Source organism: Heterobasidion irregulare (assembly GCF_000320585.1).
Source record: "Heterobasidion irregulare TC 32-1 unplaced genomic scaffold scaffold_02, whole genome shotgun sequence".
Lineage (NCBI taxonomy): Eukaryota > Fungi > Basidiomycota > Agaricomycetes > Russulales > Bondarzewiaceae > Heterobasidion > Heterobasidion irregulare.
This window is the reverse complement of record NW_009258198.1, coordinates 738,643-750,902: the sequence shown is the minus strand read 5'-3', so window position 1 is coordinate 750,902 and position 12,260 is coordinate 738,643. Positions and strand designations below refer to the sequence as shown.

General features: G+C 46.0%; 4 protein-coding genes across 4 annotated transcripts; 2 read left to right on the top strand and 2 right to left on the bottom strand.

The window, feature by feature from the left end:
• Positions 1 to 2,652: 2,652 nt before the first annotated feature.
• HETIRDRAFT_43394 (uncharacterized protein) lies at positions 2,653 to 2,823 on the top strand (the record flags this gene model as incomplete). Its single annotated transcript, XM_009543484.1, has 1 exon — positions 2,653 to 2,823. A coding segment is annotated over one exon (171 nt), but the record flags the coding sequence as incomplete, so codon positions are not given.
• Positions 2,824 to 3,488: 665 nt separating this feature from the next.
• HETIRDRAFT_448436 (uncharacterized protein) lies at positions 3,489 to 3,963 on the top strand (the record flags this gene model as incomplete). Its single annotated transcript, XM_009543863.1, has 3 exons — positions 3,489 to 3,578; positions 3,634 to 3,678; positions 3,730 to 3,963. The coding sequence occupies 3 exons, from the start codon at positions 3,489 to 3,491 to the stop codon at positions 3,961 to 3,963; spliced, it is 369 nt and encodes a 122-aa protein (XP_009542158.1).
• Positions 3,964 to 8,392: 4,429 nt separating this feature from the next.
• Positions 8,393 to 10,974, bottom strand: HETIRDRAFT_150264 (uncharacterized protein). Its single transcript, XM_009543862.1, has 6 exons — positions 10,906 to 10,974; positions 10,633 to 10,851; positions 9,515 to 10,574; positions 9,275 to 9,459; positions 9,088 to 9,219; positions 8,393 to 9,066 (listed from the first exon to the last, which is right to left on the bottom strand). Exons 2-6 carry the CDS (start codon positions 10,822 to 10,824, stop codon positions 8,743 to 8,745), a joined length of 1,893 nt encoding a protein of 630 aa, XP_009542157.1. The 5' UTR covers positions 10,825 to 10,851; positions 10,906 to 10,974; the 3' UTR covers positions 8,393 to 8,742.
• Positions 10,975 to 11,016: 42 nt separating this feature from the next.
• Positions 11,017 to 12,002, bottom strand: HETIRDRAFT_146058 (uncharacterized protein). Its single transcript, XM_009543861.1, has 4 exons — positions 11,967 to 12,002; positions 11,705 to 11,912; positions 11,421 to 11,649; positions 11,017 to 11,281 (listed from the first exon to the last, which is right to left on the bottom strand). The coding sequence occupies exons 2-4, from the start codon at positions 11,771 to 11,773 to the stop codon at positions 11,181 to 11,183; spliced, it is 399 nt and encodes a 132-aa protein (XP_009542156.1). The 5' UTR covers positions 11,774 to 11,912; positions 11,967 to 12,002; the 3' UTR covers positions 11,017 to 11,180.
• Positions 12,003 to 12,260: the final 258 nt, after the last annotated feature.

Genomic DNA, 12,260 nt, shown 5'->3' with positions numbered 1-12,260 from the left:
ACTAGGCATAACAGCTATATATGTGTCCTAAGGGACGATGTCATCCGAAGACTCATCGTCAAAATGCATCATGATGCACCCACGGTAGGACACCTAGGTAGAGCCAAAACATTGGAAATGGTACAACAACACTACTGGTGGCAAAACATGACCAAATTCATCCACAAAATTGTGAACGGATGTGCCATATGTCAATCCATGAAGAATTTGACACACAGGACATACCCGCCTATCTACCCTTTGGAAACCACCAATGTCCCTTAGTGATTCATCTTAACAGATTTTGTCACGGATCTACCTAAAAGCAAAGGTTTCAATTCAATCAACGTGGTAGTGGACCAAGGTCTGTCCAAAGGCATAGTCATCACCCCATGCAAGAAAATGATCACTGCAGAATAAACAACCATGCTCTTCCAGAATAACGTTTTCAATTGACATAGGCTGCCGGCTAAAATAGTGTCCGATTGAGGCCCTCAATGTGCGTCCAAGTTCACCTGGGAACTCTGGAAATGGCTAGGGATCACCACCACTCTCAGTATGGCTTATCATCCCCAAATAGATGGAGAAACGGAACAGGTGAATCAGGAGATCGAACAATTCCTGAGAACATTCCATCTGGAAAACCACCCCTTTGTATTAAGCTTTAATTAATTCTATTTATGCATAATTAAGAATGATTAGGATTAGACATTTTTAGCTTACCCCCCCTCTAAACCTGTTCAAATTAGACATAATTTTCCTAAATTAGGAATTATTAGGATTGATTATAACTTGAAATTTCGGAAAATTCATAATAAATCAAGCATCACAGTTCTCATAGCCTTCTTACAGAGTCATATCTATTAGAGCACTAGTTTACCTAAACACAGAATATACCTTATAACAAACTTGCCTTTTGCCAGAGATGAACCAACAACCTCATGTATACAAGCACCCGGGACAGATGCTCTAAGCCACTAAGCCACAAGGTCTAATATATAAATTTGGTAATCTAAATAAGTAGACATAATATGGGCAACCTCAACATCTCTGATTTTATTCAACATTTATCTTTCCTCTCTCTTATAAATAAATAGGTCAATAAATACCTAAAAAGTCAGGTCTTTCAGGATTTAGTTTAAACACCAGCTAAGAAGATAATAAACCAATATAAAATAGATAATACACTTTATATAGGATAAAAATAAATTATGGCACTTATACAATTTGGACTGAGAATGTGTAAAACTATGATTGAGTATAATATTCAATGGGACTCTACTAGTATAGACAATGCTACCTGAATTTGCAAATTTGATCAAAAACATGATTATGAATAATCAAGATCCAATAAGAGAGAGGGGTTTTCCAAATAGCCACTAGTGAGGTAGAGGGTGGGGATAAGAGTATATGTATGGCATGCCTATATATAAATAAGCACAAGATTGTTGGAGGTGATCTTGATATGCATAATGCATATATTTCCTATATGGCAGGCAAATATATCATTCTGGCACCACATACCAATATGACTGTCTTTTCCACAGCCTAATAGCTAGAGGAAAACACCAAGTTTGAGCATCTTCTGTATAACAAGGCAATAAACAATATAATAGTGCTAAAAATTGTAATATCAATAGTAATGATGATTGTGTGCTACACAAGACAGTATTAACCACTGTACTAATAGACAAGGTCTATAAGGCTGCATATAGCATATCCCTAAGTCCAACCCACATGTTGTGTCCTATAATGACCAGTAGTAGGCATTGGCTAACAATGACAACTTTAATGATCATGTGTGCAAGGACAAGGTACCTAGGTCTTCATAGCCTCTTGTGGCAGCTGCCAAGCTGCCAACAAAGTGGCTGAGGGCATCAATGCACATTTCTCTCTTTCTATATCCCTTGTAAAGGCAGCCGGAAAGTCAGCAAAAGAGCTACAAGATAATGGTATAGGCATATATGAAGAAGAGTAATATGCTGAAATAGTATAGAATGTGCCACATCTTTACCTTCTCACTGATAGAGCAGTAGTACTTACTACTTTCTACTGCTAATTAAAGACTTCTTAGTATAGAATTAGTGCTAATATCATGAAATTAGAAACCAATCCAATGCTCACAATGTGTTGCTCCCAATTAGGAAATTAGACACTTTTAGATACTATTAGCACTTTTAGATACTTTTAGACACTATTAGATATAATCTGGAGCTAATACAAGGGGGTGTTTTTCCAGATGTCTGCAACTACCACCAAGATAACTGGGTAGACCTTCTGCCATTTGCCGAGTTTTTGCATAACACACAAAAACATTCAAGCACTAGAAAATCCCCTTTCAAAGTACTGTACGGCTTCAATCCCCCTTACTCAGCTGACACAGCACTAGAGACAAAGGTACCCGCAGTAGCTGAATGCATTAAAACAATCACAGAAGTCTAGGAAGAAGCCGCTGCCAGCTTACAAATAGCCAGCAAATACGCCAAAGACTGGGATATCCACAGGAAACTCCCCCAATGGGGAGAAGGAGACCAAGTATGGCTAGAAGGAACCCATATCTGGACAACCCATCCTAAGTTTAAGCTTGCCCCTAGGAGGTATTGCCCTTTCAAAATATTGGCAAAAGTAGGAACCCTGGTGTACAAGCTTCAAATTCCCCAACACTAGAGAATCCATCCGGTGTTCCATGCCACGATGCTCACTAAATACAGAGAAACAAAGGCGCATGGGGAAAACTTTGCAAGGCCATTACCAGAAGTACTAAACAATAAAGAACATTACAAAGTGGAGACAATCGTGGATTTGAAGAAACAAGGATGGGGAATCAAGTACTTGGTCAAATAGGTGGGATATCCCGAAGCAGATAACACCTGGGAACTCTATGCCCTCCTGAAAGGAACAGTGAAAGAAGCCATGAAGGAGTTCCATGACCAATACCCTAGCAAACCCCATCCGGGAACATCCTAAAAATACATCACATCACTTGAATGCTTCTCTATGATGACCACAATGCCTTGTCTCCATCCAGAAACTCCTCCCCCGATGTTGTCCTTATGGTCTCCAATCCAGATGTTGGACGAGTAGAAAGAGGAACAAGCCCTCATCAATCTGATGCCGGACGAGTTGACAGAGGAACCAGTCCTCACCACCCAGAACCCACCATCGCTGTTCTTACCCCAGGTCTTAACAACTTCTCAGATGATGATGCTGAGGACTCAGCCAAGTTCAAAGAAAGGGAAAGGACCCACTGATTATTGCCAAGGCAGAATTCCCAAGATGCACCATGGCATGAAGGCTCTGATGACCAAAACTCGCCAAGTGCTAGCAAACCACCAGCTAGAGTTCCACCTCCTGCTGGAATCATACTGAATGCTGGAGTTGTAGGTCTCTCAGGACTACAAGCAAGAACTGCAACTCAACTTCCTAGCCATGGAATAACTGAATCGGTATCAGTTCTACCAGGAACTACATACGTGCCAGTACTGGTTGGTGGACAGATTCCCAGCTCCATGGGAAGACCTACCCCTCGTGCAAATCCTCACTCCGGAGAATTGGAACGACACGTGGACATGCTTCTCCAGCAAAACACCATTTCCATGGTAATACAAACGGCCACAGCTATGGCCCTCCAATGACTTGCTAACCTTTTGGCAGGGCAACCCGGAAATGAAAATAGTGACATACCTCGATTACTGGCTAGTGCCAGTCTCCAGATAAGAATACTCGCCCTCTAGACTGACCCTGACACAGCTTCCTGGTATGAACACAATGATGGATGACTACGAGCTCTCCTCATCCACCCCGATGAGTTCTCCTAGTATATTAACCAAGAGCTCCTTCCAGCTCTCCTCTTCTCCAGGGAACTGGGGGATGTCCAACCAAGCAGAACCGACCCTTTCTGCATTGTCACTTGGAACGTACCACATCCCAGAGAACGTCCCACACCTGTATCAAATTCAAGAAGGCCTCCGTACATGGTTGTAGAACGCCCTCCTCCAAGACAACGAGAGGTTCAAACAGCACGTAGCAATCTCATGACCTCCTCCTCTCACCAGGTATGAAATATTCCCATATCCCAGGGTGGTACTAATGAGGAGGAACCACCTGTCTATCAAAGAAAGGAAGGAAGGAGAAGTTAAGGAAGTCAGGCAACCCTCCAACGCGGAACAGCTATTAGCAAGGGTATTCAATACCAGCCTGAAACACCTCCTACTGGTACTCAATTTCGTGCAGATGAGGGACAGGATAAACGAGGTAGCTGCAGAGCTCGCCGCACTGATTTGGAGACTTGAAGAAATCGCTCTTGGACTCAATCTGAGCTCGATGCATGGGACACTTTAGATGATCTGGGAAACTACAACGATACGGATCCCTATGATTGACCCAATGAAGGAGGCGATGGTTATCAAGGACCCTATGACTATTAACGAGCGTCGACAGGAAAAGAAAGAAGGGTGAGGAAGTTGAGGAACTCCTCACCCAGAAGCACCTGAAAAGGGTCCAAAATGACCTAAAACTAGTTTGTCCACAACGACATAAAACTGGGTTCATCCCTTATGACATTAAACTATATGCCCTCGTCCGAAAGAGATGTTAAACTACCCCATGTCTGGAATGATGTCTAAACTATTGGACCTGCATGTCTTAAAACTGTGAAAAGACAAGAAGGCAGGGGAAGTACCTGACCACCCATCCTGATTCTAATGATGGTAAGAATCACGGGCACACAAGCGGGCATAGTTCCACGTACAACCTGTGGCAGAATTCTTCTACATCCTCACTGTCAAGGAGTAATCTGACAGATGCACTGAGCGTCCCATTTAGATCCTCAGTTTTACAGGGTTTTTTCTGCATTAGGGAACCCTCTACATGACAAAATCTACTTGTAGGTGTCGACAAGCTGGCTCTTCATCTTGGTACAACAAAGGTGCCCATACATAACTGGTTGCAAGTCTGAGGATGAACATGCACCTGCGCTAGGGTCCAAGGGAGGTATTTGGGAAGCTTTTGGGAGATACTGAACAGCGCTCGACAAGTACCAAAGATGCTAACTTGCACCAAACACGGTCGATCCCCACCCGACCGACCGCAACCCTCCGAAGGACATTCAGCAGCACTTGGGTCAGTTTGCCCATACGTCACGTACTTACCATGACTGCATAGGAGTGTTACGATAGGTGTTTACAAGATCAGAGCCAGTATTCCGTATTGGCCGATGTGCTCCGTGAGTTGGTTGGTCCTTATTGCTTATCTTCCCGACTTCCACATGGTCGGTCAAACGCAATCTTGCACCATGACTTGGCCGCCCTGGTTGTACATTACTTCTTCTTTATTGCCATTGGCTTGCCAATACCTGTTCTGGCCACCTGCACTCAGGTGACGGATCCCAAACGTCTGGGATTTCGACATCACTGATTACCTTTTTACCTTATCACCTTCAGAACCCATATGGACATCTTACCTACCTTCTTATCTTCTCTGATTGCTGGGGCTTGGCACCCATTTGACATCTACTCTTATTTTGTGTTCGATATTTTACTTAGGGGCACTGTTTACTATAAAAACCCTACATACAACTCTGGAATAAACCAGCTTTCGCACCCCACAGTTCAGAGCTCATTTGCACTCGTCTCAACCATCGAAATCGTCTTTGTCAGCTCCCGAAAACTTGTCATCCTTGTCATTTGGCCTCATTCGCATTCATACTCGTCGCTTTGCTCGTACCCCTCGTATATTATCAGAGTCCCATGTGGCTCTTGAAGCACGTAGTTGTCGGTTGCGACACTACCTTCTCGTTACCGACCGAATCCCCAATATGACCGACCAAACATTCAGTCGGTGTTTGGTGCGGTCCTGAAACCGTTCGGGCACTATAATCTCATACTCCATGCTGCTTCTCAGTGCGCCGTCGATTTCTAAAGTCATCACTAACAATTCCTTATGTATTAGATACTAGCTCCAGCACCCCTGCATTAGAGGTTGTTTTGGTGTTGTGCTCGGCACTTAGAGCCACCTCAAGCATATCACTGAGGCCAAGAATTATGATGCATAACTAGTTAAGTGAACCCTCACAGTCAAGGTCTGACTGGTGTTTTGGACATCCCACTTTAGATCTCCAGTTTTAAAGGATCATTTCCATATTAGGGGATCCTACTGCTGACACATGAGATAAGTAGAGTCCAGGATACCTCTGCTTAATGCGCTTCCTCCAAGGAATGCAAGGCCACAAAATTACATCCAGAATGATGTAAAACTACCAAAGGCTTGATCCGCAATGACTATAAACTACTAGGGTTCATAATGACATTAAAATAGTCCTCGTCCGAAATGATGGAAAACTACCCCTCATCCGAGATGATGTTAAACTACCATTGACCCAAGGAGTGTGGGTGTATTCTGGTGAAGCACGGATTTTTGGGAGGATCCGCGCCGCAGAACCCTGCCTATAAGCGGTCAAAGTACTTTGGTGTTCACTCGCTTTTTGGTAAAAGAACATCAGGTCATCTTGGTTCAAATCCAAGTGAGGGGTCTGGGGACATAGAAGAGCTCGCATCTCTTCATGGCGCACCCAGTCTAGTCCTGGAGTCGAAGTACAAGAAATTCCACTCCAAGACCTAGTCAGGAGGCAACTAGGACATGTGCCTCGAGTCAAGTATCTAATTAGGAAGGCTATATCACATAACTTCCTTTGGCTCACATCGCGGAAAAACAATGAGAGCTGGCCACTCATTCGGAAAAGGTCTATTCCGCCAATGTGTCCGAAATGATGTTAAACTACCATCCCTTTGTTCTAGGGATCATATTGAAGCTGGAATTATTGCTCCAGCTCCAATGTGTCCGAAACGATGTTAAACTACTGTCCCTTTTCCACATAGGGATCATAGGATGTCATCTCAAGATTGAGATGGCATCACATCCGCAATGATGGTAAACTATATGTCCCTTTTCGTATAGGGATCATAAGGTGGCATCTTAATCACAAAAGATGTCACCTAACATCCAAAACGACGTTAAACTACCATCCTTTCCAGAACAAGGACCATGTGTGGCAACCTTGGCAAGATACTGTGCATCCGCAATAACGTTAAAATACTTGCTCCTTACCGCATAGGAGCTGTGATTGGCAACCCTGGGTCCCAATCGTCCATAATGATGGTAAACTATTTGTCCCTTTTGGCACATGGATCTTCATCAACATCATTTTTGACAAAAATGACACTGATGACGTCCGAAATGATGGTAAACTACCTTCATCCTTGGAAGGAAAAGCCTATCGTGACTCAAGGGACACAGTCAGACGATAACAGCTGCCTATGGCATAGCGTTAAACTGCAAGCTCACCTATAGCACGGCGTTAAACTGCTGACTTGCCTACCTCACGGCGTTAAACTGAGCAGTCTCACAACATTGAGACATTACAAGTTATCTGGTTTGATATAGTATAAACTGTTCTCCATCATGCCTCAGTGGAATCTGGAGTGGGTAAAGTCTGGTCTAGGGCCCTATGCACATAACTGACGAATGATCCGGCGTGCAAAAACATCTTTCCCCACAGATACTCCATGATGATGATGAAGCAGGTCCGCAACAACCTTGAAAGTAAAATACTGGGAGGTGCAGAGCGCCTTAATATTGTCCGCAACAACAATAAACTGTGGACCATCTGGAATGACATTTAAACTACCATCATGGATATATCTCGCAACCCGACAAATATATCAGCTGTGGTCTTGATGTATATTCATGCATGCGAATGGGCAGACTTGGAGAAGGAGTCAGACTCCTCCTTGCTCCTCGCTGCGCCCTTCAAGTCTAATTCTCTTCACATCCTTGCCTCGAATCCAACACTACACGTGGTATTCCCCACCATAGGCCCACATTTGTGACAAACAAACTCTGGACACCGTAAACGGCCTTACCAGAGATGAGTCCACCGTATGGGGACAATACTGCTTGGGATTTGGCTAGCAACCTCACTAGAGATGAGATCACCGTATGGGAGCGATACTGCTTGGGACGACGATAGGATTGCGCTTTGTTTGTCTGTGGCTGCGTATGCGCAAAATCTTCACAGGATTGCCATGCAGCTCTTCCATACCGCGCAATTTTTCCAAGCCGTGCAACCGATGACAACTATTTTCTCATCCGATTTCCTCTGATAGCAGTCGGCATAAACATCTGATAAGTACAATGCTAGACGCTGCTGCGAATTTGATCTGCATTCCCTTTAGCCGCCATGACTCTCCAATTCTTTGAAACATCCATTTATCATAACAAGTGATTACAACGTCTGCCTGCCACTCGGAATTCCTGAGGCAACCTGATGCCGGCCCTGCTTGGTGGTTCGAAAGGTCGAACGCGTTGCTGGTAGAGTACGGTGCATGGTCCAGGATAGAGGCGCCCTATGGCTATTGGTGAACAAGACAAGATTGACATTAGAAATCTCAGGGAAGGACATATTGAGTGAAATATGAGATGTTAGACATATAATCACATATACATGGAGGAAGGATTGAAAAGCATAGAGCATAAGTTGTGATGGAAAACTAGCATGTCAAGTTACCAAGCGTACTAATCTTCCCCATTGGATTCGACCATAAAGGGGAGGGACGCTGGCGTCGCATTATCCATACCCGCAGAGCCACTGCCGCGCTTTATGTTAGCCCTCAACAACGAGCTACGCCGTGCCGCAAATATCAGGCCTCGTGCTTCAGTAAAGAATTGATCACAGCCATGCAGCTCATCGCTGACATCATTCTCCATCTATCCGTCCATCTCGAGATGCTGCTCGATGATTGCTATGAATCGATCCGAAGTCTTGAGGATTTCGAGGGCAGAGTCCCGAGATTGATCCATGTCTCGCATCCGTTGTAACACTCTCGGGGCACTATAGAGTGGAACGAATAATTTTCGAAGCGCCTCGATGAGGCTGGCATGCGGGGTGCTTAGGAACTTTTCGAGGCCTAGTTCAGACAATGCAGTAGGCCCGATTGGTTGAAAAAACTCGTATTTTCCACGTCCTCCGGATGTTCGCCCTTGCACGGTGGCAGATCTGCTGTCGAAATGCTCGATGAATGCTTTCTTGAGCAACTTACATTGCGCCACAGTAAGGTGGCTGGCCCTATAGCGGACACTGGTGTATAGCAAGACGTGAAGACCAGATTCCAGTTCATCACGAAGTTCATGGCGCGTGCTGTCAGGATCCATGAGCCGGGCCGCCGAGATGAATTGCCAAGTTCCCTGCAAACAGGAGTTCAGTTTTTGAGGCGAGTTACATGGCTATCTTATGACGCACCGTTTGCCACTTCGTCGTCGGTCCCTGCGGCCCCTGAGTGTCAACCCTTTGATTATCCTCGCTTGGCAACCTCATAGCTAGATCCCAGTCAATCAAGATTCCCTTGCCTGAATCAGATATCAAAATGTTGCCGGCACTGAGATCCCCATGTCGCACGCGTGCCAATCTAATTGCCAGATCGTGTGCTGCACAGAAAGACGTTGGTAAGCATGCGAGGTGTCAAAGACATCGTCGACTTACCTTTCATCCCATCGCACATAGCGCTAGCGAGCTCTTTTGACGATCTAAATTGGCTCAAGGGCCGTCCGATGTCCCCCAGAACTAACCGATGGAGCCTGTGTCGCCTCGGAGGATTCGTCGTCTTGCAAAACCACTCTTTTGAACTGTACTCGTGCGTCCGTGTGTCTTGACCCAGGATGTCTTGAGAGCAGATCATCGTCGGGATCCCGGTCACACCTGATCGTTCGAGGTGCCGATAGGTCGCTCCTTCATTCTCGATCCCATCCTCCAAGTACCGCCAGCTGTTCTTCAGATACACAAGTTTCTGTCTAGTGATGTCATATGCAATGTACCCGTCTGTGGCTCTCCCAAACGGGCTGCCGCTCTGCCAATGAGGTTTCGACGCGATGAAATAGTGTTTCCGGTGCGTGTCGTCGTCCGTGATACAAAACTGGTGAAAGGTGGCATCAGACGAGTAGAAGCATTGGGCCGTTTCTTCGTCCTCGCCTAGGAGCCTAGCCAGAAACCTGGCTCGTTCGTCAAATGCTTTCTTCGCCCTCTTGATGTCTCTCGCCATGGGCTTTGTGGGCGATGTATCTCGTCCACGTTGCACGTCATTGAAACGGTTGAACCTCCAAAGGAACATAATCAGATGAGTAGGGTCTCTCCTCCAGTTGACTCGTTCAGTCACAATAGCTCCCGCGCGATCCCATCGAATGAAGCGAACATAGTCACCAAGCAAGACCACAGTGAACAGGAAGAACCGGTTTTGCGCCGAGAGCTGCAAGCCTGAATAGGAACAGATTTGTCCTCGACTCATGGTCACCTCCTGCGAGCGATGTAAGACTGTGTTTGTATCGCCAGAGGTCGCACTGGAAGCGAGATCCTGGAATGGGTCCTTAGTCTCTGGCTTGCGCTCGATGCACAGTTCCATCAGCTCAAAGTCAATTACATCACCGCCTTGCAGAGATCTCTTGTAAGCAACCATGTCTGGCTTGCGTTTGAAGTCTGCATCCAGATCGTCAGTCGTGTTGACAAATCTCAGCTTCTGGCAAATTCCAGATGCCTCGACAGCATCTTTCTGTGAATACGATATAATCAACATCGGTCTCTAATAACAAAGAAGAATATATATGCACAAAGTGATCCTCAAATTTTCCGACCCTAGGTATGTTCTTGAAGATTTGGGTGGCACGCTTGGGAGGTTTCTTGTCATCCTTCGTCTTCATGAAAGCGTCAAAGAATTCTGTAATAAGCATAGGTCCATGAAAGTCGTTCTCAGTCTCTTCAGCAAGTAGAGCGTATTCAGCCGGTGCCTTGGATATTTCCATCGCACTGAAACGTTGAGTGCTGGCTATCTTGTGCGAAGACATGTCAGGAGCAGTAGAACAGATGTTGAATGAATCACTTACAGGAATGGAGAAAGTGCTTAAGTACTGGAGACTAATGCCACAAACTGTGGCCCCGAGTTTCGAACAAGCTTGTGATAGTGACCTCTGCTGGTGAACGTTTGAACCAACGCTGCAAGCCACGAAGCCATGGAACTCCGCGATATAGACACGTGATCGCATTGTGGCCGAGTTACAAGGCCGCTTGTATGAACCTTTGTGGTGGCAGACGAGCCGTCATTGCGATCACTGAGCTACACAATACTTCATTCTATGAGCAGAGCGCTACACACATCAAATTAGTGATCGCTCCGCAGCCCAGCCTCTAGATACCATGGCCACGACCGGCAACGACCACGCTTGTCACGGCGCAAATGTGATCGGAGTGTGTTTGAGTAGCCTGCGACAATGGAACGATCCATCACAAGTTAAGTACAGACGACGCGCCACCGTTAGATACGGATATCCGGAGACCACGTCGGAGGTTGAAGGAGAATCGTCAACGTTGCTGCCTTCGGGAGACTAGCGCCACCACGCACCCGCGCTACTCTCGATGGACGCAGATCGGCACCAATCTTGGCGATAGATGTATCGCGTGCCCGACTCCATCAGCAAGCGTACCTCATTAAGAATGTGTTCAAGAAGGCACTCTGAGTTATCATTTGCTCGACACCGAAATCGTGGAGGACAGCTGAGCCTCTGCTCTGACAGCGGATAGCGAAGTGTGTCTCCTGGTGTGCGCCTCCTGGCCATCCACTTTGTGTTAATCTGCGGCCTTCCTTTGTCAGAAATGGGCCTCGCTCAAAGCGACTCGTGGCCTTACAGAATAAAGGTAGCGTATAGGAGTGAGATAGCAAAGTAATCGCCATCTTTCTTCACGAACCCGTTGCATATGAGCCAGCCGTAACGAACGTTAATTCGCAGACACGTTGTCCGCCCATATCTAGCACACCGACTGCAGGATCTGTCGTGGCACACGGTGACGACGCGAGCGAGGCGCATAATGCACACTTGGCATCTGGCCGGTGGGCCTGCGGAACCAAGCTCGTCAGGATCACATTGTTTTGGCAAACAACGTGACGGACATACGGCGAGCGCTGCGCGCTCGTGGGAGTTTGAAGTTGGTTTTCCAAAAGAATGGGATTTGAAACTTGAAAATAATCAAAGCCAGGAGAAAATGCTCACGCAGGCACTTTATGTGGACGTGCAAGGAAAGTATTTGACAGTGTAGGTGAAATTGTTCGAGATATACGTCGGAATCAGCGGGCGGTGACGGTGCGTAGTAGCTGTTGCAGTCGAAGGGCATTTGTTATCCTCGTATTGTTTTTGTACAGATATAATAAGCAGCGTAGAGCGGAGGGAAGACGGCATCATGGAGT

Excerpts from the sequence above, each read along its gene's own strand:
- HETIRDRAFT_146058 (XM_009543861.1), bottom strand. The coding sequence starts at position 11,773 with ATGCAACGGGTTCGTGAAGAAAGATGGCGATTACTTTGCTATCTCACT. Across the intron at positions 11,650-11,704 it reads CTATACGCTACCTTTATTCT|ATTAACACAAAGTGGATGGC; the intron begins GTAAGGCCACGA and ends GGAAGGCCGCAG. Across the intron at positions 11,282-11,420 it reads GTCCATCGAGAGTAGCGCGG|GCTACTCAAACACACTCCGA; the intron begins GTGCGTGGTGGC and ends CCATTGTCGCAG.
- HETIRDRAFT_150264 (XM_009543862.1), bottom strand. The coding sequence starts at position 10,824 with ATGGAAATATCCAAGGCACCGGCTGAATACGCTCTACTTGCTGAAGAG. Across the intron at positions 10,575-10,632 it reads GAAAATTTGAGGATCACTTT|AAAGATGCTGTCGAGGCATC; the intron begins GTGCATATATAT and ends TCGTATTCACAG. Across the intron at positions 9,220-9,274 it reads CGACGACGAAGTGGCAAACG|GGAACTTGGCAATTCATCTC; the intron begins GTGCGTCATAAG and ends TCCTGTTTGCAG.